General features: G+C 45.6%; 1 protein-coding gene across 2 annotated transcripts; it reads left to right on the top strand.

The window, feature by feature from the left end:
* Positions 1-1,156: 1,156 nt before the first annotated feature.
* cipcb (CLOCK-interacting pacemaker b) lies at positions 1,157-14,992 on the top strand. 2 transcript variants are annotated; one of them, XM_081378416.1, is made up of 5 exons: positions 1,157-1,362; positions 2,133-2,248; positions 2,877-2,971; positions 11,903-12,526; positions 12,655-14,992. In XM_081378416.1, the coding sequence occupies exons 1-4, from the start codon at positions 1,241-1,243 to the stop codon at positions 12,479-12,481; spliced, it is 912 nt and encodes a 303-aa protein (XP_081234542.1). In that variant the 5' UTR covers positions 1,157-1,240; the 3' UTR covers positions 12,482-12,526; positions 12,655-14,992. The 2 variants fall into 2 exon arrangements, with proteins under 2 accessions (XP_081234542.1, XP_081234541.1); XM_081378415.1 differs by having other exon boundaries at positions 11,903-14,992.
* Positions 14,993-16,046: the final 1,054 nt, after the last annotated feature.

Genomic DNA, 16,046 nt, shown 5'->3' with positions numbered 1-16,046 from the left:
TTATGACATACTAATTCATATTTATGAGATTAAAAATTAGAAATTCTGACATAAAAAGTCAAATTTATGACTTAAGTCCCGTTCCATCCTGTGTTGGTGTGAACGAGCCTTTCGTGTGTCTATTATCCGCAGCATGATTGTGTCCTCCACTTCTGTTTGATGTGAAATGTATTTGTATATTTCTGATGAACACAAACGAAAATATTTTGAAGAATGTTAGTAACCAAACCGTTTTTGGTTCCCATTGGTATTTTTTTCCAAATTAGCCTGAATTTATTTATTGATACTTTGTTCAAAATATCTTCCTTTGTGTTCAGTTGAAGAAAGAAAACCATACAGGGTTGGAACAACTTGAGGGAAAGTAAATGATGACATCAAAATTTTTGTTTTTGTGGGAACTTTAAGGCCGCACACAGACCTTATTCACAGCAGCGCCATCTTTAGTTTTTAACGGGAATGAAAGCGATGCTTTGAGGGATAGACATAAATCTATTCAGCGGGTTAAACTGTTATTTAATGTGCTTTTGGATTGTTTAAAAAAAAAAAAAAAAAAAAAAACTCCAGACAACATGAGCTGTGGAAAATTATAACTGAACTAGGAGCATTATACAGCTTTTTTGCCATTGAAAACAGTAAGTCTATCCCTCACAGTCTGTCTCTGCTCTGAATAAGGTCTATTAGCGTTACATAACACAACTGACTCGATATTAATAATGTGTTTGAGTTTCAGCGGTTTCTCTTCTACGCGCCTCTCCGCGGTCACAGCTTACAGCTTAGTGCTCGACGACCAATGGGATGCGACCGTGGAGAATGACGCAGACAACCCCGCCCACCACTTCCATAGAAGGAAAAGCCCCTAAACCAAAACAGTTTTCCTCCTCACGACAAGCCCCGCCTCCTGTGACAGGATTTGCCAATCGGAGCGATTTAGTATCTGTGATTGGCTTAGATCAGTCATTACGTAGACGTTGGCAAACGTTAGAGCGGTCAAATATAATATAACGAACAGCGTAAATATAACGAAATAACAAAGCGAACGCGTTTTTAAGGTCAACGTACATTTATTTAGGCAAATAAATAGGTGTCAATAAAGTTGAGCGTTCCGTGTGGGCGGGGCTTGTGGGGAATATTTCTCAAGTCACGTGTACAGCGCCGTGTGAACGTGTTTTGCGTGACGGGAATGAACAGGGCGTCTGACTGACCGACGCTACGCGCTCAAAACACGGTAAATCAGCATTAAATGAACTGTTATAATACATTAAAACTACCGGATTTGAGGAAACCTGCAAATACTGTCGGTTTTTCGCCGTCTTTGGGGATTGATTTCGCTCTGGATGAAGTCACGGCCATCGCGACACACACGTAAGCTGTCACGACCTTCTCTGACTGGATCAATGTTGTTCGGATATAAAGTGTGCGTGTTTTTCTGGAGCAACTAAACGATAATTCTGCTGTTAACGGTATTGGTTTCTATGCTTCAGGCTGCAGTGCGATCTAATGTGTGTGAAAGCCTGCTGAAGTTTAAATATACAACTTTTGTGAAAACGTACTAAGTTAGTACAATAAGTACCATACGATGACAAATAAGCACTTTGAAAGATAAAACGAGTAGCAGCTAATTGTGAGGATCCAGAGCTGCTGGAGATCAAATATGTCAGCTGTTTACGTCATAGCTTGAGCCGATGACGTCATGACGTTGGGCTTAAAATAATTGTAATAAGGAAAATAAGCCTTTGCTTTTTATTTAAAAACAATTTTAGGTTTGAACAAGATTTTATTATTATTTGTGCTTGTTTACTTTTCCTAATGTGGCCCTTGGCTGCATCTATCTGTCTGTCTGTCTATCTATTTGTCTGTCTGTAATGATAATAATGTGTAATTCATAATAATACCATAGTTAAACATATGTAAGAGGTTTAACAGAAACATTAATAGTATATAATATGAAGATAATGAGTAACATGATTGATTTATGATTAATATTTCACATTTAACAGTTCAGCTGGTGACTTCATCGATGATGATGTAACTAAACACCGGTCCTGTTTCTCCAGTTAGTTAAATAGTTTGAAAGTTGAAATGTGAAACGTTCTGTCTCGTGAACTGAGCTTGATGATGTCATGATGTTTCAGGCTCAAACGGGGGAAGAGGATGAAGAATGAAGATCGGATGAGAGCGATGGCCAAGTTTAAAAACAGAAGGATGGAGAAGTCGAAGCCGGAGTCGGAGAGGGATTCGGGATTCTCAGGTTCGGCTTCTTCTGAGGGGTTTGGAAGCAGATGTTTCGTTTAAAAACGCTCTCCGTCCACACTAGCGCTTCAGAACCGCTGAATCCTCCTTTACTGCGCGTGTGTAAGCCCTCACAGACGCTCACTGAGACGACACAGACGGAGAAATAACCTATAAAGTTATGGCATCTCTTCTGACAGGATCAGTTATTGAACATCTCCTCGTCCACTGATGGTCCAGCTCTCTCACTGTTATATGTTTGCTCTAAAACACTGAAACTGCTGTTTCACCGCAGCGAATGCGAGTGTGTTTTCTGTTGTGTGTGCAGGACTGTGATATGGAGAGTGTGTGAGGGAACATATCTTTAGCATCAGTGTGAGAGTGAACCGCACACAACAGGCACAATACCGCTATAAATTACAGATGGGTTCAATATGCGTCACATGACTAAACTTACATCATCGTTTTTAAACTCCTCAGTTTTGACACGGAACAGCGCTTTGGAGAGCGTTTTTAAAAAAGCTTCGTTTTCATTGAGAGAAACAGAGAGAACAAGATGCATTTTCAAATGAAAGCATATCAGTGTGGCCATGGCCTCAGTGTGTGTGTGTGTGTGTGTGTGTGTGTGTGTGTGTGTGTGTGTGCAGACGCCAGCTCGGAGCAGGACTCCAGGTCTCGGGTGTCTCCGCTGGTTCAGGGACTCTCGCCGATGATCATCATGAACAATGTTGTTCTGAAACAGGTGAACCTTCCCAACATGCACTTCATGGTGAACAGAAACTAATGACACTTTAAAGCCAGACGCGTATGAGTGTGGTGTCAGGATTACTAGTGTGTGTGTGTGTGTACACACTGCCTGGCCGAAAAACTGTTGCATCACAACATTTATTTCCATTAAGAGGTGCATTAGTGTTTGGTCCAGATCCTGTAGTGTCGATGCAAGAGTCCAGCACTCACACTCACTCACTCACTCACTCACCCACTCACCCACTCACTCACTCACTCACTCACTCACTCACTCACTCACTCACTCACTCACTCACTCACTCACTCACTCACTCACTCAAACACTCACTCACACAAACCCACTCACTCAATCACTCACCCACTCACTCACTCACTCACTCACTCTTACGCTCACACACACACACACACACACACACACACACACACACACACACACACACACACACACTCACTCACTCACTCACTCACTCACTCACTCACTCACTCACTCACTCACTCACTCACTCACTCACTCACTCACTCACTCACTCACTCACTCACTCACTCACTCACTCACTCACTCACTCAAACACTCACTCACTCAAACACTCACTCACTCACTCACACAAACCCACTCACACACTCACTCACTCTTACGCTCTCACTCACACACTCACTCACTCTTACACACTCTCACTCACTCACTCACTCACTCTTACACACTCACTCACACTCACTCACTCACTCACTCACTCACTCACTCACTCACTCACTCAAACACTCACACTCACTCACTCTTACTCACTCACTCACTCACTCACTCACTCACACACACACACGCACTCACTCACACATGCACTCACTCTTACTCACACACGCACTCACTCTTACACACTCACACACGCACTCACTCACTCTTACACACTCACTCTTACACATGCACTCACTCTTACGCAGTCACTTTTACACACTCACTCACTCTTACACACTCACTCACACATGCACTCACTCTTACACACTCACTCACACACTCACTCTTACGCACTCACTCACACGCACTCACTCTTACACACTCACTCACTCACTCACTCACTCACTCACACATGCACTCACTCTTACGCCCTCACTCACACACGCACTCAGTCTTACACACACACTCACTCACACACACACACGCACTCACTCTTACACACTCACTCACACACGCACTCACTCACACACACACACACTCACTCACTCACACACACACACGCACTCACTCACTCTTACGCACACACTCACTCACACTCACACTCACTCACTCTTACACACTCACTCACACACGCACTCTCACTCACTCACACAGACACTCACTCTTACACACTCACTCACACACGCACTCACTCACACACACACACACTCACTCACTCACACACACACACGCACTCACTCACTCTTACGCACACACTCACTCACACTCACACTCACTCACTCTTACACACTCACTCACACACGCACTCTCACTCACTCACACAGACACTCACTCTTACACACTCACACACTCACTCACTCACTCACACACTCATTTACTCACACACTCTCTTACGCACTCACTCTTACGCACTCACTCACTCTTACACACTCACTCACACACGCACTCACTCTTACACACTCACACACGCACTCACTCACACACTCATTCACTCACGCACTCACTCTTACACACTCACACACTCACTCTTACACACTCACACACGCACTCACTCACACACTCATTCACTCACGCACTCACTCTTACGCACTCACACTTACTCACACACACACGCACTCACTCTTACTGTTGTGTCTTTTCTTCCTTAACAAGCAGTAATGACCACTGACGACTTGCATTAAAATAAACGAACTCTTTACTGAAGTTTGAACAGGAGTATACATATACAGCGAACACACATGTAATCAATCTCACTTTCTTCTCTATCTTTTTTTTCTATCTGCGCGCTCTCGCCCACTATGCATTATGGGTAGACCTTTCTTAAAGCTGAACAACCTTATAAATAAAACTGTTTCTGTTGTTATTTAAAGATAATTAATTAAACATTTTTATTCTAATTAATTCACAACACTTACGCACTCACTCTTACTCACTCACTCACACACACGCACTCATTCTTACGCACTCACTCACTCACACACACACACTCATTCACTCACGCACTCACTCTTACTCACTCACTCACTCTTACGCACTCACTCACTCACTCACTCTTACGCACTCACTCACACACACACACGCACTCACTCTTACTCACTCACTCACACACACGCACTCATTCTTACGCACTCACTCACTCACACACACACACTCATTCACTCACGCACTCACTCTTACTCACTCACTCACTCTTACGCACTCACTCACTCACTCACTCTTACACACTCACTCACACACACACACGCACTCACTCTTACACACTCACTCACACACGCACTCACTCACACACACACACACTCACTCACTCACACACACACACGCACTCACTCACTCTTACGCACACACTCACTCACACTCACACTCACTCACTCTTACACACTCACTCACACACGCACTCTCACTCACTCACACAGACACTCACTCTTACACACTCACTCACACACGCACTCACTCACACACACACACACTCACTCACTCACACACACACACGCACTCACTCACTCTTACGCACACACTCACTCACACTCACACTCACTCACTCTTACACACTCACTCACACACGCACTCTCACTCACTCACACAGACACTCACTCTTACACACTCACACACTCACTCACTCACTCACACACTCATTTACTCACACACTCTCTTACGCACTCACTCTTACGCACTCACTCACTCTTACACACTCACTCACACACGCACTCACTCTTACACACTCACACACGCACTCACTCACACACTCATTCACTCACGCACTCACTCTTACACACTCACACACTCACTCTTACACACTCACACACGCACTCACTCACACACTCATTCACTCACGCACTCACTCTTACGCACTCACACTTACTCACACACACACGCACTCACTCTTACTGTTGTGTCTTTTCTTCCTTAACAAGCAGTAATGACCACTGACGACTTGCATTAAAATAAACGAACTCTTTACTGAAGTTTGAACAGGAGTATACATATACAGCGAACACACATGTAATCAATCTCACTTTCTTCTCTATCTTTTTTTTCTATCTGCGCGCTCTCGCCCACTATGCATTATGGGTAGACCTTTCTTAAAGCTGAACAACCTTATAAATAAAACTGTTTCTGTTGTTATTTAAAGATAATTAATTAAACATTTTTATTCTAATTAATTCACAACACTTACGCACTCACTCTTACTCACTCACTCACACACACGCACTCATTCTTACGCACTCACTCACTCACACACACACACTCATTCACTCACGCACTCACTCTTACTCACGCACTCACTCTTACTCACTCACTCACTCTTACGCACTCACTCACTCACTCACTCTTACGCACTCACTCACACACACACGCACTCACTCACTCTTACACTCTCACTCACTCACTCTTACACTCTCACACACTCACTCACACACACACGCACTCACTCACTCACACACTCATTCACTCATTCACTCACACACTCATTCACTCACACACTCACTCACACACACTCACACACTCATTCACTCACACACTCATTCACTCACACACTCATTCACTCACACACTCATTCACTCACACACTCATTCACTCACACAGGGTGTCCGCGGATCCTTAAAAAGTCTTAAAAAGTCTTAAATTAGATTTTTAAAATTTAAGGCCTTTAAAAGTCTTAAAAAGTCTTATTTTTACTTATGAAAGGTCTTAAATTTTAGATGGCAATTTGACTTAAACATATCTAAATGTTTTCTAAATTAGAACCATCTAATTAGCGTACTTTTTTTTTTTATTGTTCTTTTTTTGTGGATTTGCTTGTTCACGTGACATTTCGCGTCATTCGCGACATCATTACGTCCGTCTCCTGCACGCGCGAAACAGGAGGAGAGAAGGAGAAGTGAGTTGGTAAATGTCAGTTCAGTTCTAAGTTCAGTCTTTTTGTTCGTAGTGGTGTGCGATGTGTATTGTCTATTATGATATTGTAATCATTGTTTTAACGATGTACGAGGCACTGTGAGCTGACATCGCGTTTGTCTCTCGTGCTTTCACTGCGTGATGTGTGCAGTTATAACGTTAGGCAGGCTATGTTCCCATGAGTTTTTGTCTCATATTTATATCATATTATGTTGTTATCATATAGACCTACAATATCACATCAGAAAGACTTCCGTTTTCCCGTGCACAATTGCAAATGTGATTTATTTATTTATATAACAGTAATTAACAATAAATTAACATTGTGAGTTAAATTGTATAAACAGTATTGTCAATATTGTTTGTTTCGCCATTATTTCGCTGACGAGAATTTCAAATTGAAGCCATAGCAGAGTCTCAATGCAACAGACAGCGATGAGTTTTTGACTGGAATCCGCGTTTTGAACGAATCAATTTAATGATTCAATGAACAATCACTTGCTTCCCGAATGAATCAGCCGTTTGAACGAATTGGTTGAATGAATGACTCCCTCAACTCATTTATTAAAACAGTAACTTGCCGCCACCTACTGGCAGCTTTAGATTCACATTTAGAGTACTTTTTAATTAGAATGTTAAAATTAGAAATTAGTTCATATTTAACAATCTCATAGCTTTATTTAGGCAATTGTAAATGCAGTGTAAATATATTAATGCCAGATCTGATGCCGCCACTGTGTCACCTCTGCACTGCAAAGATGGATTTTGATTTAATGATTTAATTTGACTGGTAGCAGTGGTTATGTGTAATTATTCTAATAGAATTTAATTTGAATGTTAGAATTTGATATAAAAGGTGATGCATACATCTACAAATGTCAATATATAGATGAAAATGCCACTGGAAATCAATTTAAGATGGCAAATATTACCCCTTAATAAAAATTGTTAATTTCTGTCACTGCTGTGAACTGACCACTGCATAGAATATGAAAAATATGAATATCTTCGTCAGTCAGCTGTCAACAACAGGCCTAAACCAGCCATGGCACCAAGCACAAAAACACAATCAGTAAAATATGATCTAATTATTACCCACAAAACTTTGAAAATATCGATCGAGACATATTTTGTCAATATTGCACACCCCCAATGCATGGTATTAATTTTGATTTCTTCGGGTCTTAAAAAGGTCTTAAAAAGTCTTAAATTTGACTTTAAAAAATGTGCAGAAACCCTGCTCACACACTCACTCTTACACACTCACACACGCACTCTCACTCACTCACACAGACACTCACTCACTCTTACACACTCACTCACACACGCACTCACTCACTCAAACACTCACTCTCTCAAACACTCACTCACTCACACAAACCCACTCACTCACTCACTCACACACACACACTCATTTACTCACACACTCATTTACTCACACACTCTCTTACGCACTCACTCACACATGCACTCACTCTTACGCACTCACTCACACACGCACTCACTCTTACACTCACTCACACACGCACTCACTCTTACACACTCACTCACACACGCACTCACTCTTACACACGCACTCTTACACACTCACACACACACACACACACACTCTTACGCACTCACTCACACGCACGCACTCACTCACTCACTCACACACGCACGCACGCACGCACTCACTCACTCACACACGCACTCACTCACACGCGCACTCACTCACACTCACACACGCACTCACTCACACACGCACTCACTCACACACGCACTCACTCACACACGCACTCACTCACACACGCACTCACTCACACTCACGCACGCACTCACTCACACACGCACTCTCACTCACTTACACAGACACTCACTCACTTACACAGACACTCACTCACTCTTACACACTCACTCACACACACTCACACACTCATTCACACACGCACTCACTCACTCACTCACACACTCTTACGCACTCACTCACACACGCACTCTCACTCACTCACAGACACTCACTCTTACACACTCACACACTCACACACGCACTCACTCACACACACACACTCATTCACTCACTCATTCACTCACACACTCACACACACTCACACACGCACTCACACGCACTCACTCACTCACACACTCATTCACTCATTCACTCACACACACTCACTCTTACACACTCACTCACACACGCACTCTCACTCACTCACACAGACACTCACTCACTCTTACACACTCACTCACACACACGCACTCACTCACACACTCACTCACTCTTACTCACTCACTCACTCACTCACACAGACACTCACTCACTCTTACACACTCACTCACTCACTCACACGCACACTCACTCACAGACACTCACTCTTACACACTCACTCTTACACACTCACACACTCATTTACTCACACTCTCTTACGCACTCACTCACTCTTACACACTCACTCTTACACACTCACTCACTCTTACGCACTCACACACGCACTCACTCACTCACACACTCATTCACTCGCACTCACTCTTACGCACTCACTCTTACTCACTCACTCACACACACGCACTCACTCACTCACACACTCATTCACTCACTCACTCACACACACACACACACACACACACACACTCACTCTTACGCACTCACTCACACACGCACTCACTCACACACGCACTCACTCACACACACACACTCACTCACACACTCACGCACGCACTCACTCACTCACTCACACACACACACGCACTCTCACTCACTTACACAGACACTCACTCACTTACACAGACACTCACTCACTCTTACACACTCACTCACACACACTCACACACTCACTCACTCACACACTCATTCACACACACGCACTCACACACTCTTACGCACTCACTCACTCACTCACAGACACTCACTCACTCTTACACACTCATTCACTCACACTCATTCACTCACACACTCACTCTTACACTCACTCACACACTCACTCACTCACACACTCATTCACACACACACACACACACACACACACACACACACACACGCGCACTCACACGCACTCACACACTCTTACGCACTCACTCACTCACAGACACTCACTCACTCTTACACACTCACACACTCATTCACTCACACTCATTCACTCACACACTCATTCACTCACACACTCACTCTTACACACTCACTCACACAGACACTCACTCACTCTTACTCACTCACTCACACACTCACTCTTACTCACTCACTCACACAGACACTCACTCACTCTTACACACTCACTCACACACGCACTCTCACTCACTCACTCTCTTACGCACTCACTCTTACGCACTCACTCACACACTCACTCACACACACACACACACACACACACACTCACTCACTCACTCACACACGCACTCACTCACACACGCACTCACTCTTACACACTCACGCACTCACTCTTACACTCACACACACACACTCACACACTCACTCACTCTTACACACTCACTCTTACGCACTCACACACGCACTCACTTTTACGCACTCACACTTACTCACTCACACACACACACACTCACTCACACACGCACTCACTCTTACACACGCACTCACACACGCACTCACTCTTACACACCCACTCTTACACACTCACTCACACACGCACTCACACGCACTCAGTCACTCACTCTTACACACTCACTCACTCACTCTTACGCACTCTCACTCACACACTCATTTACTCACACACTCTCTTACGCACTCACTCTTACTCACTCACACACACGCACTCACTCTTACTCACTCACACACGCACTCACTCTTACGCACTCACTCTTACACACTCACTCTTACACACTCACTCTTACACACGCACTCACACACGCACTCACACACGCACTCACTCACACACGCACTCACTCTTTCACACTCACTCTTACACACTCACTCACACACGCACTCACACGCACTCAGTCACTCACTCTTACACACTCACTCACTCTTACGCACTCACTCACACACACACTGTCACTCACTCTTACGCACTCACTCACACACGCACTCTCTCACTCACTCTTACTCACTCACTCTCACTCACTCACTCACTCACTCTTACACACGCACTCACTCTTACACACTCTTTGGCTTGCTCAGTTGGGGATATTTGGGGATATTTAATTTAATTAATCAATCAACGATACTATTGATCAGCATTACCAAACGTAGACGTTCCACTAGAAACAAACATTGATGTATTGTTCTAATTTATTACTGTGAAGCTGCTTTGATACAACCTGTGTTGTGAAAAGCGCTATATAAATAAACTTGACTTGACTTGACTTGACTCTTACACACGCACTCACACACGCACTCACTCTTACACACTCACACACGCACTCACTCTTACACACTCACACACGTACTCACTCTTACACACTCACTCACTCTTACACACGCACTCACTCTTACACACTCTTACACACGCACTCACACACGCACTCACTCTTACACACTCACACACGCACTCACTCTTACACACTCACTCACTCACTCTTACACACACTCACACTTGTACAGATTTTATGTACTTTTATGTCTGAAAAGTGACATTCAGAACTGATATTTAATGTTTTATTTCTGCTTTTTAACACAAGAACAACTGAATCTGTGCAATCATGCATATGTAAATAATAACCATAACCAGTGTGTGTTATATCTGAATGGCTATTGTGTATAATTGATGCAATTAACACACTAAAAACATACATTCAAATGCAAGAGTAAAGGTCCTTGCACGTTTTTCGCATCCGTAGCATTTGGAGAAGTGACGAATACGACTCTGTGTGCAAGGACCTTTATTGGGAAGAACCCTGATTTCTAATTTGAGTTCCTGTGGTGTTCAGGCTGAAGCCAGTGTGTCTGTGAAGCCCTGGACGGTGGACGTGGTTCCTCAGCCTCAGGTCGTGTTCCTCCAGCCTGTGGTCCCGAACACACACACACCCACCAAACACACGTCACAGCGCCGCCGGCACCGGAAGCTCCTCCCGATCCGCAAATCATATCCCAGAATCGCTCCTCATCCCGGAGACAATCCTCTTCAGACAAGCAACAGCTCCACTTCCTCAGTCAAGAGCTCCACTTCCTCTCACAGCGATCGCGCTCAGAACCAGTCCAACTCCATTCCCGATGCTCCTGTTCCGGAGACGTCCGGAGAATCCCACACTAGACCCCAATCCACGGACAACCGCTCCCATTCCCACACGGACAACCGGATCAAGCGCTTCTGCAACACGTACAACATCCTCCGCTCGTCGGGTCTGCTGGACATCACGCTGCGCACCAAAGACCTGATCCGGCAGAACCGGCGCACGCAGAGCGAGCTGGACCGGCTCCGGGAACACACACGCATGTTCCTGCAGGCACTGGAGACCGGAGACCCGGAGCTGTGGAGGAGCCTGGAGACCAGCCTGCAGGAGCAGTGACACGTGTGTGTGTGTGTGTGTGTGTGTGTGTGTGTGTGTGTGTGTGTGTGTGTGTGTGTGTGTGTGTGTGTGGAGGAGCCTGGAGACCACCCTGCAGGAGCAGTGACACGTGTGTGTGTGTGTGTGTGTGTGTGTGTGTGTGTGTGTGTGTGTGTGTGTGTGTGTGTGTGGAGGAGCCTGGAGACCAGCCTGCAGGAGCAGTGACGTGTGTGTGTGTGTGTGTGTGTGTGTGTGTGTGTGTGTGTGTGTGTGTGTGTGTGTGTGGAGGAGCCTGGAGACCAGCCTGCAGGAGCAGTGACGTGTGTGTGTGTGTGTGTGTGTGTGTGTGTGTGTGTGTGTGTGTGTGTGTGTGTGTGTGTGTGTGTGTGTGTGTGTGTGTGTGTGTGTGTGTGTGTGTGGAGGAGCCTGGAGACCAGCCTGCAGGAGCAGTGACGTGTGTGTGTGTGTGTGTGTGTGTGTGGAGGAGCCTGGAGACCAGCCTGCAGGAGCAGTGACGTGTGTGTGTGTGTGTGTGTGTGTGTGTCGAGCTCAGAGCTGTGATCACTGGCGTAGTCATCCACTGTTAATGGACTGTGTTTCACTCGTTGAGAAGCTTCTGCCTTAATCTAGATCAGTGCACAAGCTGTTTACACTCACTTCCTGCTGTTACACTCACACACACATTCACACTCACTCACACACTCAGACACACACTCTCACACTCACTTCCTGCTGTTATTCACTTCCCTCTCACACACACCCACTCAGACACACACATTCACCTGTCATACACACTCACACACACGCACCTGTCATACACACTCACACACACGTACCACTCACACACACTCACACACACGCACTCAGACTAGGGATGTTAACCGATGACCGTTTGACCGATGGTTGACCGTATCAACGTTAACCGATCAAAGTTGTCGGTAGTCGGTAAAAAAAAGAAAAGTGATCTCTAAATTAGGCTATTATAGACTAAACGCTACTACAGTTCGCCATCTCATTCCAAGATCTTTTTGTGTGAAGTGAACAAATCCCTCACACTCAATTTATCATAACTCGCCTGTTTGTACTTAATAAACCAATAAAAACATTTGGCGCGAGGTCACAGCGTTTGGGTTCGCGCGCTCACAAGGTTTGCGAGAAGTAAAGGCTACAGGCTAAAGCACTGGAGGTTAGAGCCAGGGCAGACGACAGGAGAGAAAGAAAAGTAGTGTGTGGGACCATTTCACCAAAAAGAATGACACAGATGTAAGTTACTTGTGTGATCCAGTGCTATCATCATCATCTTTATTATTGTTGTTAGCACTACCTCAAACTAAAGCGCGTCTCTTCAGAGCTGTCATTTTCTTAAATGAGCTTCTAACGCTAGACAAACGCCTTTATTTTCAACGCCATCACCTTGGCTTGTACCCAAACCATTTCGAAACTAAGGAGCCATTTGTCCTCGATTACATATAAGCTCCTCGGCGCCGCGTTAGCGTTGCATACTTTAAACTAATCGGTTAACCGGTTTCAACCAGCTAATGAGGCTCGGTGGTCGGTCAAGAATTTTTTTTAGTTTTCGCCATCCCTAACTCAGACACACACTGACACACACACGCACTCAGACACACACTCACTCACGCACTCAGACACACACACACGCACTCAGACACACACTCACGCACTCAGACACACACTGACACACACACACGCACTCAGACACACACTGACACACACGCACTCAGAGAGACACTGACACACACACTGACACACGCGCACTCAGACACACACTGACACACGCGCACTCAGACACACACTGACACACACGCACTCAGAGAGACACTGACACACGCACTCAGACACACACTGACACACGCACTCAGACACACACTGACACACACACACGCACTCAGACACACACTGACACACACGCACTCAGAGAGACACTGACACACACACTGACACACGCGCATTCAGACACACACTGACACACGCGCACTCAGACACACACTGACACACACGCACTCAGAGAGACACTGACACACGCACTCAGAGAGACACTGACACACACACTGACACACGCGCATTCAGACACACACTGACACACGCGCACTCAGACACACACTGACACACACGCACTCAGAGAGACACTGACACACGCACTCAGAGAGACACTGACACACACACTGACACACGCGCATTCAGACACACACTGACACACGCGCACTCAGACACACACTGACACACACGCACTCAGAGAGACACTGACACACACACTGACACACGCGCATTCAGACACACACTGACACACACGCACTCAGAGAGACACTGACACACACACACACACGCGCACTCAGACACACACTGACACACGCGCACTCAGACACACACTGACACACGCACTCAGACACACACTGACACACGCACATGCACTCAGACACACACTGACACACACGCACTCAGACACACACTGACACACACGCACTCAGAGAGACACTGACACACACACTGACACACGCGCATTCAGACACACACTGACACACGCGCACTCAGACACACACTGACACACACGCACTCAGAGAGACACTGACACACGCACTCAGACACACACTGACACACGCACATGCACTCAGACACACACTGACACACACGCACTCAGACACACACTGACACACACGCACTCAGACACACACTGACACACACGCACTCAGACACACACTGACACACGCACATGCACTCAGACACACACTGACACACGCACATGCACTCAGACACACACTGACACACGCACATGCACTCAGACACACACTGACACACACGCACTCAGACACACACTGACACACACGCACTCAGACACACGCACATGCACTCAGACAGACACTGACACACACACACTCACTCACACACACACACGCACTCACTCACTCACGCACTCAGACACACACACACACACACACACGCACTCAGACACAGACACACACACACACACACACACACACACACACACACACACACACACATATCAGAGCAGAAGCATAAACATTAGGCCTGGTTTTATGGGATCACAGAATGAAGCAAGTGAAGTCTTCATGAGTGAGTCATTGAATCGTTCATTCAAGAGATTCGTTCTGAAACGCTGATTAATCCATTTAAAAAGCGATACATTTTTTTGTAGGTCCGTTCAGATCTTTGTTTGAATCAGTAAAGTCGTGATTGTCAATCTGGCCATAATCGTGCGGCTCTAATACTCCTGTAGTTTCCAGACAGTGAATGATCATGTGCTCGTCGTCTTGCCTTACTTGACGCACTTGATTCGCTCAGAGTCTCAGTGGCAGCTATCACATGACCTCCAGTTCATCCAATCACGGCTTGACTTCCTCGTTCGGCATCACTTTCAGACGCTGACTGAAGCGTTCGCAGTCGCACAGAGGGTTCGGCTGTGACTCGTCTCGCCTTGCTTTAATGGCTTTCTTTACAGCGATACAGAAAACATGTTGTAGGCCGGCGGTTTAGATGAAGCTTTACACACGTCTCGCTGTAGACCAGCACAAACGTCATGAAATGCATTTCTGTGAACCATTCAAAGGCC

Source organism: Scardinius erythrophthalmus (genome assembly GCF_964197995.2).
Source record: "Scardinius erythrophthalmus genome assembly, chromosome: 11".
Classification (NCBI taxonomy): domain Eukaryota; kingdom Metazoa; phylum Chordata; class Actinopteri; order Cypriniformes; family Leuciscidae; genus Scardinius; species Scardinius erythrophthalmus.
The sequence above is the reverse complement of the archived record's forward strand: the minus strand, read 5'-3'. Positions and strand labels throughout refer to the sequence as shown.

Bases quoted from the DNA above. Each gene is read 5' to 3' on its own strand.
- cipcb (XM_081378416.1), top strand. From the start codon at position 1,241: ATGAACTGTTATAATACATTAAAACTACCGGATTTGAGGAAACCTGCA. The intron at 1,363-2,132 runs GTAAGCTGTCAC...ATGATGTTTCAG, and splicing joins ACGGCCATCGCGACACACAC to GCTCAAACGGGGGAAGAGGA. The intron at 2,972-11,902 runs GTGAACCTTCCC...TGTGGTGTTCAG, and splicing joins ACAATGTTGTTCTGAAACAG to GCTGAAGCCAGTGTGTCTGT.